The sequence below is a fragment of the Gymnogyps californianus genome, chromosome 1 (assembly GCF_018139145.2).
Source record: "Gymnogyps californianus isolate 813 chromosome 1, ASM1813914v2, whole genome shotgun sequence".
NCBI lineage: Eukaryota > Metazoa > Chordata > Aves > Accipitriformes > Cathartidae > Gymnogyps > Gymnogyps californianus.
This window is the reverse complement of record NC_059471.1, coordinates 202734438-202758312: the sequence shown is the minus strand read 5'-3', so window position 1 is coordinate 202758312 and position 23875 is coordinate 202734438. Positions and strand designations below refer to the sequence as shown.

At 38.5% G+C, this 23875-nt stretch overlaps 1 protein-coding gene across 1 annotated transcript in view; it reads right to left on the bottom strand.

Moving 5' to 3' along the window:
- The window catches only part of LRRK2 (leucine rich repeat kinase 2), a 74383-nt gene extending 50831 nt beyond the window's left edge, over window positions 1–23552 (bottom strand). The window contains exons 1-11 of the mRNA XM_050902507.1: window positions 23393–23552; window positions 23215–23300; window positions 18780–18886; window positions 13653–13741; window positions 11592–11726; window positions 9781–9915; window positions 6156–6287; window positions 3130–3249; window positions 1821–1945; window positions 1184–1263; window positions 307–413 (exon numbers count right to left, since the gene is read on the bottom strand). Coding sequence (XP_050758464.1) covers window positions 307–413; window positions 1184–1263; window positions 1821–1945; window positions 3130–3249; window positions 6156–6287; window positions 9781–9915; window positions 11592–11726; window positions 13653–13741; window positions 18780–18886; window positions 23215–23300; window positions 23393–23552 — 1276 coding nt within the window. The remainder of the gene's footprint in view (window positions 1–306; window positions 414–1183; window positions 1264–1820; window positions 1946–3129; window positions 3250–6155; window positions 6288–9780; window positions 9916–11591; window positions 11727–13652; window positions 13742–18779; window positions 18887–23214; window positions 23301–23392) is intronic.
- Between the last annotated feature and the right edge of the window lie 323 nt (window positions 23553–23875).

The following is a 23875-nucleotide window of genomic DNA, read 5'->3' as shown; positions in this document are numbered from 1 at the left end:
TCAAACATGTGATAAATATTTAAACAAGCATAGAAAGAGAACACACTCTTTTCACGTCTCCTGCTCCAAACAATAGCAATTGCAACACATAAACTGGCAAGAGCTCTTTACTTCCACATACTCTCTTTGATACTAGCCAACAACAGCTTTTTCAAAGCAAGGAATAAACTTCCTACTAAACACAACTGCATAATATTCTAATCACAGGGAATATTGTATTCATACAAGAGCACACTAAATATTCTTTAATATTACAGCAATAACTTTCTGCTGAACTAGAAAGTAAAGATAATTAAATTCCCTTACCATTTTGTTGTGACAAAATTGCCAAGGTACTAGCAGCTGCCTGAAACACTTCTTTTGAAGAGGAGTGCATCAGCATGGAGAGCATCACTTCTCTGTCTATTGGGAACCTTTCACAGAGAGAAACAAATCACTGCACATTGACCATACTACAGCAGTTACTTCATAACTGTAGTTCAGTTTCCTAAAAACGTATTAAGCGACATAATTAAATTTTCAGATGATTGTACTAGGCTTCCAATATGTTTCCAGAAAGCCCTTTGCAAACTATGCATATTAGCCTACTCTGAATCTCACTGAATTCACTTGGAACCATGCTTTCCAAGCGACTTGAGGTCCAGAAAGGGGTACAAAACAGGCTTACTAAAATTTGAACAATTAAAATTTTAAGCAACTCTGAGAAATAGTTTAAGTAAAATGAAAGCCTGTGTCTTATCCATGTCTAGATTCTCCCTGATGAGGCAGCACCCCCTCTACTATGCCCTTTCATCTGATTTGTGGGAAAATGAGCACTGCTTTTCCATACTCCTTACGTACTACCTACCTTAATCTTCTTTATTTTCCCTACTCTTACATTCTTTAATCCTCCCTATCCTTATTGCAACTGAAGAAGAAATCCCTTGTGTACTGTCAAAATTAGCTCTATTAGACTGTGTTCTGACCTTTTATTAAAACACTAGCAATTTTGCCTGAGTCAAGGTTAGCACACTTTTCAAGAAAGAAACTTTCCCAAGTGTTTTTGATCACCATGCATTTCATCATATATTAGAAAACAAGAAAGAAAAAGAAAAATAATTGAAACATGAGACCCCAAATGGCCTAATAGTAGGCTTTCATTTCTTTCATTTCCAAAAATACAGTTCAAGATATTAACACTAACTGATTATCTCCATCTCCAATCTTCTCATGAAGGTTGCGTTGATACAGAAACAGATTTTTCAAAGCCCAGCATGCAGCCTCCTAAATATAAACCAAGAGGAGACAAAAGGATTAAGAAAAAATGCCTTTAGAATATCAAAAATATATGAAAAAATTTAAATAGTTTGACTGTTTTTCAGTCCATGACAAAGGTACAAGGTGCTTTATACAGAAATACAAGATGTGGACTGTCACATTCTTCATAGCTACATTAGGCCTGAGTTACAAACATGTGCCACATTCTCATTATTTGATTTGCATTTTGATACCTATTTTAGGCTGAGATTAATTCTTCTGTTGATGGGCCTGTGTTTTGCTGCTGTATACTGAGGAGCTACGTAAACAACAATCTTTGGATGGCCAAAGTTTCAGGTAACAAGTCTCATCTTAACTACCTACATTTGATCCATAGGAGTAACTGAAACCAGTTGAGGTGAACAAAGATAATAAAGGCAAGGAAGGTAAGACTTATTCTAAATCTAATCCAGTCCTTAAGGCCTTGTTTGCCCGAGGATATACAGGAGAAAATGATGTTGCTAAACATTTTATTTAATGCATAATGCAGTATTTCCACACCCCCATCATCCAGAAATTCTCACCAGCACATCTGTGTTTTTTCGGTGCAGTTCTAGTGCTCTGTAACATGCTTCCAACCAGCATAACTTTTCTTCCTCCTCCTCTTCTTTTCTTTCCTCTAAGTCTCGGTTTAAGAATATTGTTTCAGCTTGAAATATAAAATATTTACAATAAATTCTTATTGTGAAAACAAAACACTTATGTCTTAACCTTCCTGTAGTCATGGAGGTGCTCACACCCTTTCACACTATGTGCAAAAATCACTGGGAGGATTAGCCTTTTCTGGGAAGGGAGAAGTCTTTTGACATAAACTCTATGACAGATTTGAAAAATGTCTTTAGGGCCATAAAGGGACTAAAAAACTTAATTATAGTGTAGTAAATTAGGCACATAGTTACAGATCAGTCAATGCTCAGGCTCTGAAAAGACCTGCATGTACTTTTTTTTGTTATGTATTTACATACAGAACACCACAGACATAAAATATAGCTGTGACTCATTTGCACGTAACCACTTATCACAGAGCCATCTACACTCTGAAGCAGTGCCATTAAAAAATGAAATGCAAATTGCAGTTGCTAAGAGAGAAATATTTGGTCCCAGAAAGTGCGACAGAATTTAAAAGAAATCATTTTATAGCTGTGATTTTTCAGCATTTAAGGAAAAAAATATATGTATCAACACTGACCATAATATCTGAGGCTTACTGGAGTGTGTACTGATTTCTAATCTTCGCTATTTTGGAGACTCTTAAACAGCATTTCTACTGACTTTTGTATGGAACAATTACTCAAAGACAAAGAGGATCAGATTCTTAGCTTTTTGCCACTAGCTAACTAACTTCTGTTTCAAAATAACACCTGGAACGTACTCAAGGAAAAGTTTAAATCTTTTAATTGATTTCAGAACTCAAGCACAAGCATTGATGTGGTGTTGCTATCAGCTGCCACAATATAATGAGTACTGTCATACATGGCAAACACAGCATCAAATTAGTGTTTTTATCTCTAGAGATTTTATGTTAAGCAGGGATTATCCACTATTTGCCTATGAACAAACAGGTTGCTTTGTTAAGATCTGTCAACATAACTTACCAGCTCTGAACACTGTGAAGATGTTGGGCATATGATACAAACACAACCATGTCATAATAAAACAACAAACTGTACGCATGTAGGAAATCTAGCTCTGTCAAAGCTATCCTGCCTCAGGCTTTCATGTTAAAGAAATGGAGTTCAAAATGACTACAGAAAATTACCAGTATAAAATAATTAACAGGTGGACAGATAAATGAAGTAATTTATTTATGTATTTAGGAAGATATTTACTCACTTAGAAGAGCTAAACAACTGAGAGCTGCAGCTTGTAACTTTGCATTTTCAGGATATGTTTTAACAGCCTTCACAATGACTTCTGGAACCTTATGTAATACAAGGATATTGAAAAAATTTCCTGAAAATACATAAGATATTAAATGAATATAAACACATATCTAGAGCTTTACACACCGTTAACATAAATTTCTCAGCACACAGTGCACAAACTTTGCAGCAAACATTGGATTTCTTATTACAGGGCTTGATACAACAATGTTTTATTTATGGAAAGAAGAGGTCAAGGATAAAAAACAGTGGGGATCTAGGTTCTTTGTGGTTTTTTACAAAAGACTGAGGTTTAATGCAAAATGAAGTGCACATTGTCATCAAAGTAAGAAAAATACAGTCAGTGTATCACTTGCAGACTTCCTGCCAGGAAGCAAACGCAGTCCTGGTCTTGAATTCCTGCAATGATTTGACTTATCCTATCAAGCAAGTGGTTTAACCCTGGTTTGCTCTCTGGTTTTGCCCTCCTCATTAAATAGATCAAGGTCAGCATCATAAATACAGAATACATACATTCTGAAATAGTAGAAAGAATTACCTTTTGATGATAAATATATTTAAAGCATAACTTTTATTATAGGCTGTACAGTATTTTATATTACAGGTTGAATATAAGGAATTCTGTAAAAAGCAAGCAAATGAAAATAACTTCCCCATTTGTTCCAAAAAGTATCACGCATAAAATAATACAGCAACACTCACTTTGTAAAATATAGTTTGATAGCTTTGTAAAATATAGTTTGATAGCTATGGTTTCTATTTTGATATTCAACTTTGTTTAATTCTTGATTAGTAAAAATAAGAATCACACTAGCAATGTGAAAGGTCAGATTAAAATCTGTATCAATGTTTCTCAAACCCTTCAGATGAGGTACGAATTAAGAAGTCTCCCCTATTTGAGCATCAAAAATATAATTACATACAGAAGAAAAGCTAACCTCATTTCTTTCCCTCAGTTCTGCTCCTGAGTCCCATAGGTGCTGACTACCTTCAATGTCCAGATTTTTCACCAGAAGATAAGTACCTCTCCCAATGTTTTATGATTCAGTTCAACTAGACCAAGTTAACAGAATGCTTAAGAACAGACTTTAAGGCAAGTCCTTTCCAGATTCATCATTCTAAAACCCTGGCCTTAACACCTATTACAAGTGCAACTGGAAACAGTATTTTTCTTCTTACCCTGTAGTAGCATGGTCATGTTATATCAGCACTGCTGTTTCTTGCCATATTTTAATGGAAATGGTATGTTTGTGTAAATATATTACTGCATGAAATTAATAATCTTAGGCTATGTGATGAGTAATTATATTGGACTTGTGGCTGGCTAAACAGGTATCAGTCAGTTAAAATTCTGATGACAGTCAAATCTAGGATAGTCATTACCAGATTAGCAAGAATACACGACGGTGATTTTAGAAGCTAGTAGATGCTGATTTTACCATTTCACTGCCAGTTAACATGGGTTTAGGAAGACAGTGTCCATCAGAATAATTTGGGAAGCCACACTGGCTATATGGAAATCTTCCGGACTATTTCCAGAGGCACCTAGCAATTTCGCATTTGTTTCCCTAACTGTGGGGTGTTGTGGACACCTCTTCCCGTAACTCTCCTGAAGTGGCTCCTTACTAAGACGAAGGGCACCTGTTATGCTGAAAGAAGAAATGGATCTTGTGGCTGCTTTACTGCCACTATTACTTGTTGGTCAGCATACACACATGACAAACGTGTGACTGAAACCAGGCTGGCTGCGCTTAGAGCAAGATCAAGGCATGTCAACAGAGTTGCTGTGTCCCCACAAGTGCTTGGTTTCCCTGCCTATCTTCAGTTAGCCTTGCATAGGAAGCCATTCAAGGGTAACATCACCTCTTGCCAAAAAACTGCAAATACCACCTCAGCGCTCACCACATTTTCTTGAAATTTTTAATTGGCTTTCTGAAGGGGAACTGGAAGTTGCTCCGGGTTGCACTCAAGTTTGATCTGTGTTTTCTACAATATCTGCATGAAGAAGCGGAAACAGATGGTGAAAGGATGGGACTGACTTGATTAAGGGGAGTCATGCACTGGTACCAGCACCTGCAGTAGCTTCAGGCCACCATCTGCAAGAATCAGGAAGTCTAACTCATGAGAAAGACCTTGGCTGAGTCCTTGATGACTAAGAACCTGCCACGGAGTGGGGGCTGCTTGGGCAGCTACTCACAGTGGTTTTGTATGCAGCAGGGGGAAATATATATTTATTTTCATTTGAGCTTCCTATTGCATGGTCCTTGACAACTGCTCAGATCAGCTTATTATAGTGGCAAGAGAGAGTACAGAGCTGCTAAGAGCACAACAAATCCCTTTTTGACATTGCCATCATTTCTCTTGATGTGACACTAGCCCATGTAAGCCCAGACAACCAAAGTACTTTTGCCCAAGTCAAGGGAAGTCCAGGAACCAGTGGTTCTTTCACTGCTGCAGCACAGGGGGCCCCAAGACAGGCACCACAGCTGGGCAGGAATGGAGCATAAGTCTCTGAAGGTAAATGCATCGCAAGGAGCAAAAACACAGTCTTGGAGAAGACCTCCCAGGTAATTCTGTAGCACCGGTTGTTTCTCACACATTCAGCATTGCCACTTCAAAAAAGAAATTCAGAAGGAATTTTCTTCCTTTCTAGAGTAACTTTATATAGAATGGGATCTATTGCTCTCCCATTCTCATCTTATGCTTCTCCCACTCTTTTGCCTCATTTTTTCCCCCACTCTAGTCTTTTATAGCAGCTTCTGTCATTGTTACTAATGTTTAACACAAAAGGATACCATATTGACTGTGGCCAGTGTTACCTCAGTATGTTTACAACATTAGAGACATGGAGCTATACCTCACCCTGAGGATTAACTGGAATAGTAGTTCTCTTGTTGCCTGTAACACTTGCTGTCAGTTAACTCCAACTCTTACAGAGCCAGAGTAAGCTGACTATAAACAACCTTGTGAACTTACCCAATGTAAGCTTATGCAACAAACAGCAACTCACTTCCTGAACTGTTTCACTATTGGGGAAACTTTTCATCATTTCCACTATAACATTGTAGCAGCGAACATTTCCAGACATGAGCACTTCAACATTGCTGGCTAAAGAAAGAAACAGAAACAAAAATTGCTTCTTAAGAAAAAAAAAACATGTTGATTTGATTCTAATTCAGACTTTATTTAAATAGATTTATTTAGAAAACTAGGCCTGTGCTTCAGTTTTTGCCTTGCAACTTGACAGAAAGGTGGCATTTTTTTTCTTGGTATTGCCATAGAAGACATTAATGACTACCAACACCTGGAAATAATTCATTCAGTTCAGAGTCCACATTAACATTTACGGATTTGTTCCATTCTATATCAGGCCATGTAATAGAATCCTCCTTACAAACTATTCTTTTTTCTTCATCATAACTTTTATCTTAAAGCTTTTTTCTTAAAGCTGAACAAACTGTTTTACAAATATTAATTCAATCTTATAAATGGTGTTTATAACATGATTGTGATCAGGTAAACATTTTACAGTATTTCAGTAATATTCCCAGGGGCATACAATTAAGAAACAATTTAGATTTTTTTTTTTTCTAATAAATGTCATTTATTTGATTTAATCATGTTTTCCTAAGTTTCCCTTCTTTTTTAGGGGGCAAGTTAGCAAGTTATTCTTTTCATTTAAATTAGTTCTACCGCATGCCTATTGTGTACTGAGGGTACAGAAATGTACACCTAATGCTCCTGCAATATTGTGAAAGTCATTGCAAATTCTGTGTTTCACAGAATCACAGAAGAGTTGAGGTTGGAAGGGACCTCTGGAGGTCACCTTGTCCAACCCTCCTGCTCAAGCAGGGCCACCTAGAGCAGGTTGCCCAGGACTATGGCCAGATGGCTTCTGAGTATCCCCAAGGATGGAGATTCCACAGCCCCTCTGGGAAACCTGTGCCAGTGCTTGGCCACCCTCATCCTATTTACTGCTTATTATGCAGGCCAGATACAAAAACCAACAGGACATTCACATAAGCCAGTAAAAAGACAGAATGCACTGTCCTTTCCTACTGAGGACAGAGCGATCCCACGTACAGTAATTTAAGGCAAAACAGCATCATGGTAGTTAAAACACAGTGTATGAAAACATCCTTGTAGTACGTCTATCCAGGGTATGAGACAGAATATGAACCCAGAAAATCTTGGACAAAATCTTGGCCCCAATGAATGAAAGGGAGTCCTACCACTGACTCCAAGGGAGTTAGCATTACTCTGCTGAGGTCTATAAACTTTCTTAATCATTCTTTCAACAGCTTGGCTTTCCTGTATACAACATAAGAGAAGTATTCACAACTGTATTATTAAAGATAATTAGTCTTTTTAAAGCAGCAGATCTTCAAAATAATATATCTCTGAATATTAAATAATGATACTATATAAGTTGAAAAAGCAAGCTCTGAATGGGAAGCATTTCTGAAGCATTCTATTTGACAGCGAAGGAAGGTACCTTTCACAATGCTTTAAGATGACAGTGATTTATTCGTGTCATTCTCAACTGAAAACATCTCTTTAAAGGTATGTTCCACAAAATAGTATTGCATCACTTCACAGTAAGTTATCATTTCACAGGTGACAATTATAAACATATTAAAATATTCAGAAGATTCCAAAATTGTTTACTACAGAGAGAGCATAATTAACTGCATGTTTAAATCCTGCAAGAACCAAGCAATGGTACATCTGCAAGGAGCTACCATTTCCCAGAACAAGCTAGAGAAAAGGAGGTGGAATGGATCTCATTTAATCTTAACCACCAAAACTTGGTCATCTAGGTTCTCACAACAATTGATGAAGAGATCTGAGCACTCCATATGGTGATTCATCCCACCTGTAACAGATACGTCTCTTAGGGTTAGGTAAATTTCCTCTTGAGGTGCCTGTTTCTCCCCATTAAACAGAGGAGAAGCCTGGACGGCTGCCTATGACTACCATTTAGATGGCTAACGTTCTGTGACCCATGACCTCACTATGGACTTTGGACGACAGTTGGCAGCATTTTCTCATTCCATTGAAACTACTGAGATTTAAAAGAGTTCTTGTACCACATTGGAATAAACTCTTACCCTTCAATTTCTCATGACACATGAGCTGGAACAAAGTCTACATATGTATTAGTGAAAGAAGGCATAGTGAGGTACAAATCCTTGATGTAACTCATTTGGAATAGAGACTTGAACTTCAGGGTATGGGGAGACAAACATTTTACTACTGGATAAGCTGGAGTGTGTACTTACAGTGAATGATTTTCTCTGTGGTGGCCTTAAAGGAATACATTTTCTTGCAGGTACTGTGGGATGTCACGAACGAAGAGTATGAATGCTGGCAAAAGTAGCCTAGCCTTGCACATTCATGTGCAAGCTATCTCTGTTTCTGTATTTTCAATCTTTCGTATCAGAAATGAGAGTGCTAAATAGGATTTTAGAGCACGTCTGTCATGCCTTTCTCTTGTTACACTTTGTATAAGTATTTACTATTTTAAAAAGCACTTAAAATCTGGCATCTTCCTTAGAAAATAGCAATAACTTCTGAGCTAGGGTAAAATTATTTCTGGCTCAGGAATATTTAACTTTTTAAACACAAACTGTAACAGCAAGAAGTTTGAGAAACAGAAACTAAATAGCTTGGAGTCTGATGAAATGTGGGACACTCCAGTCTAGTTCTTGTTTTGTGGCATACATGGGGCCAGCACGATTCCTTTAGAACCAGACAGGATGTATGAGCAAGGCTTTGTGAGGAATCACGTTTGCAAGAGCACAACATTATGTACCTCATGGAAGACATGGAGAGCTCTATGCTTGCCAAAACTGTGATTACCAGCAGGAAGCTGGCAAGAGCTGCCTCTGCGTCAACAAGATCAAATTGCTGTCAACAGATTGACACAAATCATCAAGCACATTTCTCAGGATCTGATTTTGCCCACAACAGGGACTGCTGTTATCAGAAGACAAGACATAATGAAGACATTTTCTTCCAGTCTTATTGCACAACACCTGAGGACACCATAAGACTCTATAATGTGCGCAGTGCTAGCAATGTTGCTCATTGCAGCCACCACTGAATGATCAGAGGGGGTGTCTGAGCCCAGATACCTTTTCTCAGCCATGGCCATTGGATTTGTGTGGGCGATTTTCCCCTTGTGGAACAGCCTCTGCCAACAGTGTTCTTTACCTGCTACCCAAACTCACTGAAGATGTATTTAGTCAAAAAATATCTCATTTTTCAAGCATTAAAAAAGGACAGGGCGGGGTCTTGAACTTTGACCTCTACAGCCATGATGGGCATCTTTGTTACCACTTACTCCACGCAGAAGAAAGTCTCTTTCTGTTGTTTATGAGAAATTTCAGTTTCATCAGAATGGCTGAATATGAAAATTTCCCATGAAAAATTACAAATCAGTATTTCCCAAAGAAAACAGAAAAGTGATTTGTCTGGCAAACCCCAACCAGTTCTCACTGATTTTTTACAATTACTGAAAGATTATTGCGAATTGAGATGAGCTGATGCACGCTATGGGAGACGAGGAATTGAAAATAACTTCCAATAATGCACTTACATGGACCAGCTAAGGAATGTAATGAATAAAGTGCAGGAAGAATCACCTCTTCTTTCTCTGGAAACTCTTTAAATACTTTCAGTATGACCATATGATCTTTGCTTTCAACAAATTCAGTCAGCTGCTCTTCTGGAACTAAATTGAAAAGCAAGAGATACACAGTATGTTTTGAGGAAATAATTCATATGCTGGTACAACATGAGAAAAGACAATTGTTTTTATCAGGTTTCCTTATATTTATTTTCTATATTTCACAGAAAGTAAGGTACTCTCCATACACATCATCTTCCACTGTTATGACTCCTTTTTCTAAAAACTGAGTTGCTTTATAAAGACCTTTTTCTAGCCTACACTTTATGTAACTGAGTTCTGACTTCTAAATGCTTCCCTGTGAATCAGTATTTTAGGAGTCTTTTAGCCTTTTTCACAGAACGAACTTCAGATATTCCTCACCAAGATAGTATATAAGTGAAGGAAAGGCTAAGCATACAGTGAAAACCATTTGATGGAATGCCATTTTGCAGGCTCCATGATTTTATTTCACTTCTCAACTTTTTTTGATAATGGAGTTCTTTCCATAAAGACTACAGCCATGCTTTAATAATATCTTACCTTCATTGTAATAATGGCTTAGGGTTTTTCCATCCCTGTCCCCTGTCATTTGTACTGACATAACTGTGTGGCCGTGCAATGAACCAGATAAGGGAACTGATCCAGGTTGAGAAAGAATGACACATTTTACATTTCATAAGCAGAATCATTTTCTGAATCTGGTTCAAGCTAAGGCTAGGCAGACATCCACATTACAATAACTGACAAGGTGACTCAGAGGCAGGAAAAAATAGCCAGGGGCAGCCTAAGAACTTGTTACATTAGCACTGCCATCAAGAAGAAGGTATGCAGGTCTGTACCCGGAGCAGTCTGTAGATGTGTAAAAATCAGGCACTTATAAAAAACATGCACAGAAAATCTAAGAAGCTCAGACCTTTGTGGAGACTGAAGAGAAAATAAAGCAGGACAAAAGTATTTAGGTAGAGTGGAAGAGGGGAAGGAATGCAGAAGATAATTCCAGGCACACATGTGTGGTAGGAAGACTTAGAAAAAGCAATATAAAATGGAGCCAGAAAGAACAAATCTGAAGAACTGGAGACTATCTTTGAAGCTAAGGAGTACAGCGGACTTGGTAGGAGTGCTAGTATTTCTCAATATTTATTTTGAAGCAAGAAACTCAATGCAAAGCAAGGCCGCTACAACAATGGGACTTCTGGCCATTACAGACGCAGTTCCTGAGAATTTTACAGAAACTCAATAAATGGTGACTTCATTTCTCAGAAGAAACACAGGAATATCATACATATACCTATTCATCTTTTAGCATTGTCAGGATCAAAAGCAGAATCACATATTTTTTTAAAGTGCAAACATTTTGCCTGATTTTAGAACTGTTTACATGTTATTAAAACTTGCCAGTCTTTAAATAAACAATCCTGTTTTTTGAGAATTAAAATCAAACGTCACTACTCTTTGTTCCAGTGTTACTGACTAACGTTGAATCCCACCTTTTCAGTTAACTCTAGAGTCAGAAATGAAGAGACATTTTGATTTTTTGAAAATTTCATATTCATTGCTCTAATTTACAAAATCTGTGATATTGCTTGGAAAACTTGTTTTGTGCTAACTCAAAAAACAGATATAATACACAAAACAGAATTTGGAATGCAAGAATTCATTTATTGCACTTAAATAAACATCTGCAGTTGCCTCCCAACCTATACATTTTTCTAACCTAATAAATTACAAGATATAAATACCTTTCTCAAAAAGTTTGTGTAATGCTTTACATCCATATTGCTGGATCTCTTCATTTTTAGGGAAAGTGTGCATGGCATTAAATATCAAGGAAAACACATCCACCTCTTCCTCCAAGAGCAGGAAAGCAATTACGTCTGAATAGCAGAAGAGATTACATGTTGCACTGATTAGTTCTCAACGTTTTTATTGAAGCACTGTATTTAACCATTAAAAACCAAAATTCTTTAATACTGTCCTTAGAATTTATTCTGATGGCTCAAATTCAGGTTTTTGTATAACCCTTGAGGAAGTTCTCTCTTAAGGTAGTATTTTACAACACAACTGAGATGTTCTAAAACATTACTGCCAAAAAGACAGTTTCCCCTCTCCACTCTTGCTTCCACCTTGCACTGCTTTGGTACTTGTCTGACCCCTCAATGAGCCAGTTCAACTCACTAAACTGGCAGAAAATTAACCCATCAAAAAAAACCCCTTTTTGCAGTCATAGCAAGCTGAAAGGTTTCACTTAGAAGTAAGGTTGAAGGAAGAAAGAGGGCAGGACCACACTGCCTGAGGAAAACAAGAGGGGATTTGAAATGTACCTGTCAGCTACAGTGAACCATGAAATCAGTCCATCTGTATCATGAAATCCTATTCTCACTCTCTCAGCCATTCGTTCAGCCTGAAACTGAACTGAAAAGCCAACCTCACTGTTGCCCTTATGACATTAAAAAAATTCCAGAAAAAAATATTACTCTATAGCATGTGTAGGCAAAAAGATTCATATTCATGACAATTTTTCAAGCTTACAGCAATAACAATAGAATTCATAATGCCTGTTCCAGTGTTTCAGCTGCAGCTGGGGTTTTTTTTGTGATTTTTTTTTTTTAAGAGAAGATCTTTCTGTATGGCATTCACACTGGCCTGTCAGCTCCAGTTATAATGTAATTCAAGTTTAGAGACATACAGAAATAAAGAATACTAAGAGATTTTTCTGACAAGGTAAAATTTCAAATATTTTTCTGAAGTAAGGTAGCTGAAATGAGAGTTTGGTTAATCAACTGCTGAGAAGAAGAGTAGCAGTCAGGAACAAACTGTTATGGAATATCCAGTAAACAGTTTAGGACCCTTTATGATATCTCACAATTAAAAGAAAGAAGCTGCTGATTACAGTTACTCAGTAATAGCCAGATTTTGCTATTATTATTATTAATCACACAGTATAATGCCTTATAACGAGACCTGCATTACCCAACTTCAGCAGATAAAAAGTTAGGCATCCAGTCTAAGCTAGTCCTCCAGACCTCTCTACAATCAAAAGGGAGAGGAAAACAGGTTCAAGACGTAACTGATCTTATAAAATAGACAAATGAATAGCATGAACCATACTCTGAAAGTGCCTGTCTAACTCCACTGCCTACAGCAGAAGCTTGGACAGCTGGATTATCTTTAACTACCTAAAGTCAAGTCTAATCCTTAGTTTGTAAATAAGGCTGATTCCAAAGCCTGTTAAAATCAATGGAAACATTCCTATTCTAACAATAACTTGTGCTAATATTACATACTAGCTCAAATAAAACTAGCAGAATCTCTCCTTAATTTCAACAGAAGATCAAGAACCTCAGCACCATGAGAAAAGTTCTCGGTACCTGCTAACATTAGGTCTCTGCAGAGCAGAACAACAGAAATGTCAGAGATGATTTACTGTTTTCAAAAGTACTAACCAGTACTAAAGGAAACAAGTCAGAATGTCACCAAATTTACATTTTGGTAAGAAAAAATAAGCTCTTGCTTATTTTACTTAACTACTTAACAGCAAGTATTTGTGTCTATGCTAACAACAAGTTAGCAAAATTAATCGGTCACGTTCTTCACAGCCTTGCAATTTGGAGAATCGTTTCTACCTGGGTAAAAAAGGTGCAAAACAGTACTCATTATTTTGTATACAAGTACAATGACAAGTGACTTTACAGAGTAAAACAGAGAGAAAAATCAGGTCTGACATGTACAGTCACACACTTTATACCACATTTCTGTGTTTTAAAGGCTTAGACAAAGTAGTAAAGTAAAACACACAATACCTGACATGAGGAGTAGATTTAATGCTTTCAGTCCTACTATTGAAAGATTTATATTTCCTTTGTGGACTGTAAGCATTTTAAGAATCTGCCTAAAAATTAAAAAAAAAAAAAAAAAAAAGAAGAAAGAGTTATGGCTAAAGAAATATTAACAAACACAAGATTTTATCAAACATTTACTTTAAAAACAAAAATAGTTATAGAAATTAGCAACGGCTTAAAAAGCTCCCGATTAATTTTTTCTTAAAACTTTTCAGTTTATGTTTTTTTCAAGTTAGCAATGAAATAACGTTGGTATTTTAACTATTACTATGCTTCATTAAAATAATGATGTACAATTTCTTAATTTTACTTTAATTTCTAATTAGTTATATATATTAATTCTACAGTGGCCAAGTCTCGTTCAGCATGGGCTTACTCTACAGAAAGCAGGGATGTGGAGCAGAGCAGACTGTGGACAGTATGGCACTGTTCTGTTTGTAGCAAGAGCTAAGTTACAGTGAACGATCAAGGGTTTGTTGGAAGAGAAGCAGCAGCTTCCCAGCTAAAGAACTTGAACAGCATCTGGAAGAACTCTACCCTATCTAAGTTTCCACCATAGAGCACTTATGTGATGCTGGACAAATCCCTAAAAAGAAACATTTCATAGACTGCCAATTGTACACTCCTTACTTTCTGCGTGGCCCAACTTGAGACCCATGGATATTAACCTCTGAAATGCTGCATCAGAGTCAACCAAAGTTGACTTTTTAAACGGAGAGAGCCAAACAATGCTAAGTACTCTGAAAAATCCAGTGCATGTATCAAACTGGGCACCCAAAAATCAGTTGATACTTTTAACATATTTTGCTCAAACTACCATCTGTAAAACAGTGACCACAAATTTGTAACACCTCAATAAACAAAATTTTAAAAGCTCTAGACAATACTGATGAATACTAAGAAAAGCTGAGAAGAAAATGAATAGGCCATTTTTCACATCAGGTATCACTAATATACAGTAAATAAGGCAGTGGCCTGAACATTGAATGATGCTCATGACAGAACATAAATAAGCATTGATTTTGCACTGAATGAAGCATATCTCAAAAGGGGGAAAATACCCCAGACTGTGTAATTAAAAACTAAATAAAAATGGATAGGCTCACACAAAAAAACCTAAAGAAACCTTCATTTTTTTATCTTCATGATTTTGGAGAGCTTGACTCTGCAATCTTAATAATCTTCAAATGTGAGTCTTTGTATATATAATATCTAATAAAAATGGCTTGTGCAGTAGTATGCGACACTTTAGTAGATATTCTTGACCTGTCTTGTAAAACAAAAAGCAGCACTTAAAGTTGCATCCAAATTTCATTCCCCAGCGCTAGCAATGATGTTGTTTGCCTTGCTAAAGTTTAACTTTATAAGCTAGAATGAATGTATCACTGTTTTATTTCTTTTCCCTTCATACTATGATGTTGTGTCCTGGTTTCGGCTGGGACAGAGTTAACTTTCTTTTTAGTAGCTGGTACAGTGCTGTGTTTTGGATTTAGTGTGAGAATAGTGTTGATAACACTCTGATGTTTTAGTTGTTGCTAAGTAGCACTTATCTTAAGCCAAGGACTTTTCAGTTTCCCATGCTCTGCCAGCAAGCAGGTGTGCAAGGAGCTGGGAGGGAGCAGAGCCGGGGCAGCTGACTTGAACTAGCCAAAGGGGTATTCCATACCATGGAACGTCATGCCCAGTATATAAACAGGGGGGAGCTGGCCGGGCGGCGCGGATTGCGGTTCGGGAACTAACTGAGCATCGGTCAGCGGGTGGTGAGCAATTGCATTGTGCATCACTGGTTTTTTTCCTCCCCCCCCCCCCTTCTTTTGTTGCATTCCTTTTCATTACTATTATTATTATATTTCATTATTACTATTGTTAGTATTATATTTTACTTTAGTTATTAAACTGTTCTTATCTCAACCCACGAGTTTTACTTTTTTTTTCCTTTGCTTTCCTCCTCCTCACCCCACTGGGAGGGGGAGGGGGAAGCGGCTGCGTGGTGCTGAGTTGCTGACTGGGGTTAAACCACGACATGTTGCTAATTTCTCTCTCCTCTGTTGTAGCACTAGTGTTGTAGCTATGATGATCAAAGTACACATAAGAGGCAAAGTCTGATGGGAGATATAATATCCTTTACCTTTTGCAAGATAGGAAATTATAACAGTATCAGTCCAATAAAAGATATATTGTCTGCTTACATACTTACACACTCATGAACACAAAACCGCTACTGAAATCTAAGGTTAGTCAGAATACTGTGTAGGATGATCTTTAGAATGGAAAATAAAATCCAGTTAAATGTAGGGTTTTTTTTCTTAAACTGAGAATAGATACCTCACTGGAACTTCTGTATGCACACTTTGGACTTACAAGTCTACAGACAAGGATAGATGGTGGCATTTGGGTTTTCAGTCCTGAGGGAAATTCTTGTCCCAGCATACAGCCCACGTGTATGGACTAACTAGTAGGGTGATAAATCAAGGAAAACAAAGAGCCACTCTAACCAAGCTGGTAGAGTAGCTAAACAGACACCCTTAAATCTGCTTTAACCTCCTGATTAAAGTGTTCTAGTCTTAAGCACTCCTAATGCATTTTATTGTGTGGTTGCAGGTGTGTGTGCACATGCATACATGTGTAGAAACTGTACACGGGGTGAAGATTCCTTCACCTCTTTGCTCCATAAATAACTGTGGCTTAGACTTCCTTACTCCTTACAGCCTGCATGGATGGAAAAACCCACTGAGTTATCAAACACCCTGAAGCCATTAAACGTCTCTCCCTTGTCTACCAATGACTCATGATTTCTGCTGCAGGGAAGGAAATCTGCTTTGGGAAGAGGGCACTTTATAGAGGGTGATCTGTTTCAGGCAAGCGCTGATATATAAAGACCTGAGCTGGCTCAGTATACTGCAGGGTAAAATAATCACACAGTAAAGCATGTCTAATACAAGGAGAAAATTCCCTGCATCTACCCTCCCATTTCAAGTGTAATGAAGAGTGAGGATGTAAAATATTCTAAACCTCATCTACTGTATGAGAGTTTAACATAAGAGATTACAAAACATCTCAGGAAGTCTCTTCGAGCTTGCAGAAAGGATGTAAATACACTGAAGGAATTTCCTTCCTTTCTCCTCACAGTGACAGCAACTATGTAATTATTTATCATACTGTCTGTCAAGAACACCTAAATCAATACCAAACTACCACTTGTAAACATGACTAATGTGGTCAAGTTGGCTCATGGTTGAGAGACAAGAAACAAATGCTTTTTCTAGCTTAAGATTTCTTTTCTCCTAAAATAGTTACACACACAAAAGTGAAAATCTCTTGCAAAAAAGATGACCTTTTCTTTTCTACCATAACTGTTTCCTGCCTTGCTGCAAACAGCACATAGTCACAATGGTGTTGATGCACTAGTCCAATCCACCTACAAGGAACCTGAGATATAATTTAGCTGGCTTGCTCTGCCTTTGGCACTGACAGAAATGTCTGAGCCCACTCCCCCACTAAGAACAAGTTTCTGCACAGCAAGGAAAACTGTCAAGATGTCAGACAGGGATACACAGTTGGCTAAAATATTGGTAGTTGGAAGGAATGATGTACAGCAATGTTATCATTAGATCTTTAGTGGAGTTTGAAAAAGATGCTTTGTTCAACTGCTCACACTGCGTGGGCTCTGAGAAGGCTATGGGAGAGATCAGCCCAAAAAGAGTAATTTTTCTGGGACCCAAGAATGAACAGCAATATCTCTAGCTCTCAGAATAAGTCTTAGTCAATTAACAAGCCTTTAAGCTGCCAAAGAAATCGTAACTAGCTTGTACAGCTTCAGCTCAGTTATTCCTTGCTCATGAAAAGCAACAAAAATCACTTTTGCTTTCTAACAAAAATTGCCAACACTTCTTTCAAGAGAGTTTATTCACCTACTGACCATGTACCCTAGCCACTGTAAGACAAACAAACCAACCAACCCCCACAAAACCAAACTGCGTCTTCATGCAAATGATCTTACAATAGCAATCTTTCTAAGGAAGGGTATGGTGAAGACTATAAAGGCAGAGGCAAATTCGCTAGGGGAGGTACAAGGCTGTAGCTTCTTGCTCTTATCATCAGCCCTGAATGAGGCAATCTGTCCAAGTGAGAGAACACCAAACCAAGCCCTTCTCCCCTATTGTATTATACCTACATCTACAACTAGCATTTGTGCTATGGAACAGCTACGGAGCTAACCTATGTGGGTTTTCATCCCATCTAACCACAGCCATCCACAAACCAGTTGCTTAGGCGCCCTCAACGGTTAATGGATGGAGATGAGCAAGTCCAAGATAACTTACTAAAAAGATGGAATGAACCATCCTCTCTGAAGGTAATTGTGTCCACTGACTTCCCAGGCAGTTGAGGTGGCCAGTTGAAATACTGAATTTTTAGACAACTAAGATTAGGTGTGACAAATACTCCTCCTCTCAATTTGCACTACTTCAGGCTTATGGATACAATTCATCACATCTGGAAAGAACACACACACAATCATCCAGGCAATACTGCATCTGTTTATTAAAATAGAAGACCTTGATAACCACAGAATCCCAGCATCGCTGAGACTGGCAGGGACCTCTGAAGGTCTCCTATTTCAACTCCCCTGCTCAAAGCAGGGTAAACTACAGCTGATTGCTCAGGGCCATATCCAGTCAGGTTCCGAATATCTCTAAGGTTTGAGACTTCACAACCTCTCTGGGCAACTTGTTCCAGTGTTTGATCAACCTCACAACAACAAAAAAAAAAAAATTAAAAAAAAAAAAAAGCTTGCTTGGTTTTTTTTAATGTTTAAGTGGAATTTCCTATATTTCAATTTGTGTCCATTGCTTCTCATCCTGTCACTGGGTGCCACTGAGAAGAGCCTGGCTCAGTCTCCTTTACTTTCTCCACCAGGTATTTATACACACAGATAAGTCTCCCATTCTGGAGGCTGAAGAAACCCACAAAAATCTTCAACCATTTACAAGCTAATGTAATAACTTTATACAAATATATTTCATTGCATATATATGCTGCCATGATAACCAAGCATTCCAGAAGACTCTTTGCATACAAAATACTTACTGGTGAACACCCAGTACTTCCCAGTCCTTCCCAACATCCTTAGGAGCTATGTTCTGTAGAGTACTTGGACAAATTTCTATTAATTTACAAAGAAGTGACCAACCCATCTGTAAAACAAAAATGCAGCTATTTTAGAACAGATATTCTGTTTGGAACTTCAATGTTGTCTTCTAATATTCTTGGCTTTTGGAAGATGGATGTTCTGAAAAGTTATCTGGCTAAATCAACAAGGGAAAATTAATTAACACAAGACAAGACAAATGACAAAAAGTTAAAAGATGGAAGTAAAACAGATGTGCTAATGATTCTGAATACATTGCTTGTAGGAACACATCACTCTCAATGTGCTTCAGCGCTGCTTGAGGATAAAGGATATAGAGTTAAAAGAGATGCTGACAGAGAGAAAAATATGATGTGATCCATAGTATGTCGTCATGTGCCAGGGAAGACCACTGCACTATTACAGGTAGCCCAGGTTTATTGAAGAACAGGTGTTTCCATAAGAATTTACCATTTAATTGCAAATTATAAGGCAAAAGTATAGGTTTTTAAAGGTGTCCAATGTTTTAAATGGGAATGAGATACCTAAACAATACTATGTATTTCATATTCTTGCCATCAATCCTCAATACTGTGTGCTTTCAAAACGCAATGAAGGCAGTGAAAGTTTTGAGATCATAAAGAATGAAAGATGAACTAAAACCAATATACTTGTTCTTAATAACTACCTGCTCTATCCTATGCAAATTCTTTGGCTTTCAAACACCTCTAAATAATGCCAAAACCGAAAAATGTTCCTCAGTCTTCCGTATTAGAGAAATCTGCTCTCTTATGAATGCCTGCAGGCTACTATGATTGCATGGGCTTTAGTGAGGATGCAGTAAGCAAAACCTGTACAAAGGATTAACTGATGAGCAAGAAAACCTTGCTGTATTGAAAGAGAACAAGTGAATTGAGAAACGTCAAAAGTCAAGATGAAGCAGATTTTACAAAAAGGAATTAAAACAAGGCATAAAAGTTTCCTTGGCCATATAAATAAAGAAAAAAAAAGTGGAAGTAGGCCTGTGTGCTTTAAGAATAGAGTCAAGACAGAAGATAATCTAAGTATGGCTCAAAAACTACACGTGTAACTGGATCAGTTTTTGGCAGAAGAGTTATGTAAAGCAAAGGGGTCAAGACAGGACAGCCAACAACAGGAATGTAAATGGCTATCTCCAAGGAGTTTAACGGCAAAGTTCATGGAAATTGCATGATTTCTAACCCCGCAGTCTGCAAGACTGGAGACATGAAATTGCAAGTCTGGTAGTGTAGACACACCCATAGAAACAGCATAGGCTTGAATCTAGACAGCTTTCATGAGTATGAAAAAGGGGACGTAGCTCCCTGGTAACTGGAATTCTGCTTTTATCTTTCACATACTTGGTTACATGGGCTATGCTCACACTATCTGCAGCAGTTTTGTTTCCGTTTCAGTTTAGATTTGCAGAGCCAAATGTTTTAAGCCAATTACAACCTTAATGTCTGCAGATTGAGCCTGACCACGAGCCAATTTCCATGCTCTTCTCTTGCTTGGATAATAAGCTGGCTTGCTCTACATGAGACTGCAAACCAATTACTATGGACATTCAGGAAGATTAGGCTGGTCTGTGTAACCAAGTCCTCACTAAACATAGGTACAAAGAATAGTCTTAGCAACCATCAGTCCTCCCTAAGATGAGGACATGTAATTACCTAATTTTCCATATTCCAAGAGTTTAACAGTGACAGTCAATCAGGTACAAATTTCAAATCTGCATGGCAAAGACACTGTAGAGGTGACCACTAATTCATACACTGTGTATTGCTTAGAAAAGATTTTATTTTAGAAGTCCCACTTCATGCTATCCTAACTGTTCTGGTAAAATTTAGAACCCGATGAAAATTAGCTTAATGAGTTTAGAAAATTCCTTTTTGTATTAAAACTGTTTCTGATGAAATTTATATTTCCATTAAACATTTTTATTTGGATTGTTGTGACTCCAGGTATTGACAAACATTTATAAGAACTGTGGATCCAGAGAAGACCAATGGAAACATCTGACCTGCTGACATGTGGTCTATTTTACAATATTAAAATCACAACCTGAGATAACAGAGAGCTTATTATCTGTTTAATAATTACGTAAGAAAGTAAGGGTCTTTTAAATAACAGAAATCCTAAAGGTTACAGGGAAAGAAAAAAAACTCAGTAAACAAAGACGTTCTTATAAACACTTAAACGGGTCCCTATACACAGAAACAGTTGGTGGCAGCACTGAAACTCTGTTATTTTTAAATCAGACCCTTTTCATTTCTAGCATGCAATGAATTTATATCACATTAGGTCACACCTTCTACATGAGACAATAAAGCTATGCTGACTGCTCTTTACTCAAGTGTAAACATATTTTGCTCTAGAGTTTCTAAGCTGCTCCAATCATTGCCAGAGTGACTGCAGAAAGAAAATACCATATTTAAAGATGTCTATTTTACTTTAAGGCACTATTGACTTTCTAGCCCAGTACCTTCCTACTTCTAAAGAAGCTTGCAGGGTTTATGCCTATAGTCTGACTTGCACTGGTACTTGCAATATTGATCTATTAAGCAAATTTACTCTGTAAAAACCAGTGGAACAGCAGCACAACATGATGCTTTGTAACCAGTTAAGGAGCGGAGGGAAAGAAAAGCCTCACTTCAGATATGTTTCTTACTGTGTTTATTCCTTTATGTGAGTCAACTTTATTACAATGCCAAAAGCAAAAGAGGTTGATTAACCCATTTATTCAATAAAAATTCACTAGTAAAGAGACTGCACTGAAATCAGGACTACATTACTTCACCACTGCCATAAAGTGAGAATTGTGTATTCACAAAGACTGTAAATGAATCGCAGTGAATGAAGCAAGAAGACAGAGCTCTACCAACACATTGTGAATGTCTGTAAATATCATAACTGAATGTGAAGGAAGAGCTGCCTATGACATTTTATGAGGAACAGGATTTGAGCTTTGCACTGGCTATGAATTTCACACTTTAATACAACGTAGTAATGCAAAGGAGCTCCAAAACTTCTAAACTGAAACACTGTACGACTGAAAACGTAGGCAGAGAGAAGATTAAAACTCATTTTAAAATTCTATATTAAATCAGTGAGGTGTTTTGAAAAGGTTAAGATGAAAATTAAACAATTACTATCTTCTTTATGCACTTCTGAGAGTCTTGTGCTGTCACGTCAGACCTACTTCTCGTTGTGGTTAGCTTTCCTATTTTTTACTCCCTAGTGTAAACTTCCAGGCAATGATTTTGTAAATTGTTATATACATAATATGCTTTATCCTGAAAATAACTGCTAATTCATCCTTCTGTATTTCTTAATGACCTGACAACTGAACAGTAAAATAAGTTAAAACTTCAGACTTGGCACAAATATTTAGTCTTCAAAGGAAACGTGAGATCACTGTTATTCCAGATTAATCACTACACAAGTACAATTTCATATTTTAATCTGAATTTTATGCTTTTGACCTCTAGCTAAGGTCTCCTAGACAAAAAAAACCCTTAAAATATACTATTATTTAAGAGGCATTTGCCATATAATTTATGTTTTGCCTTCTAGTTGAACTGAAAAAAGTAAAAGATGCTAAAAATATTGTCACCATACAAATGGGCTTAATTAAAAAAAAAAAAAATCAAGTGAGTTGCACATAAATCTGGAGCTTATAAACATCCTTTAAGCATAACATAGTCAGAAATTTAATATATGCCTGCCAGGAAGGAGCTGTTTCATATGACTTGTCTGGCAGCTGTACCACAAGCACAACATCAAATTGTGCAAGTGCCACACCTAACCTAAGTGGGCCAATGTTAAGTTACAGGAGCAGCCAAGCAGAACCTTAAATTGCGGAACCTACTCTTAGCTAAAAGATTTTTTTTCCCCCTTAAAAAACTGGGCTAGTACAACTCTGTTTCTAAGATAGGGCTACATATGTATGAATTCATATTATAAAATTCTGCTTTTCAAAAGTTTGTCTAACCATGGCAAAATTCAATATTGACACGTCGAAAATATATTTGATAACATTATTGGTAATTTAGAAGCCTATGTCATACAGTATTCACGTTGCTTAATTTTTATTTTCTACTTTGCCGCCTTCTGCCGTTTGAATAGAGATGAAACGAGTGGTGTCTGCAATAAGCTGGAACACTCGCCCCTTTAAATGCAAGCGGATACAACGCCCTTTTACAGATCAACAGTACTTCATAAAGTGGTCCAGAAGTGAGCAAGTTAAAAAGAAATAAACAAGCCGAGCGGTAACTTTTATTCCGGGAAAGGACTGCGGTGCTCGGCTCATCCTAAGGAGCGAAGCCGGAGCGGCGCGAACGCGGCCCCGGCCCCTCAGCGCCGCGCCGCCCTTACCTGCTGCACGCCCGCCGCTCCCGGGTACAGGTCCACCACCAGCAGCAAGGGCACATGGACGTTTTTGCCGCTGAAGAGCCGCGGAGCTGTGCGGGGACAGAGACAGGCCGCGTTAGCGACCGGCGGCGGGCGGGGCAGGGCAGGGCAGGGCAGGGCGGCCGGGCCGCCCGCGCCTTACCGCTCTGCCGGGCCGCCAGCTCCAGCAGGTCGCTGAGGGTCTGCACCAGCGTCTCCAGCCGCTTCCTCTCCTGGACGTTCTGGAGGCGAACGACCAGCTTCCTCAGGGCTTGTTCCTCCCTCGCTGCCGCCTCCACCTCCTCAGGGCCGGCGCTGGCCATGGCCGCCCCGCTGCCCTCCGCGGCGGGCGCCTCACTCCATCCGCCGGCCACCGCGGCCCGCGGGGACGAGGGCAGGGCGGCGCGGGCCCGTCCCGCCGCCGCGCTGCGCTGTTTGTTGCAGCCGCCCGCCGCGCTCACAGTGACGCCCGTCCGTCCGTCCGGCGTCACCCGCCGGTTTCGAGCCGCCCTTCCCGCTGCCGCCTGCCCCTCCCGCCGCTCCGCGGACACGACGGCGGCGACGGATCGGCCCTCGCGGACGGGCAGGCGCCCCCCCCATTGCCCCTAGGGGGCGCCCACGTCACTCGCGCAAGGGCTCGGCGGAG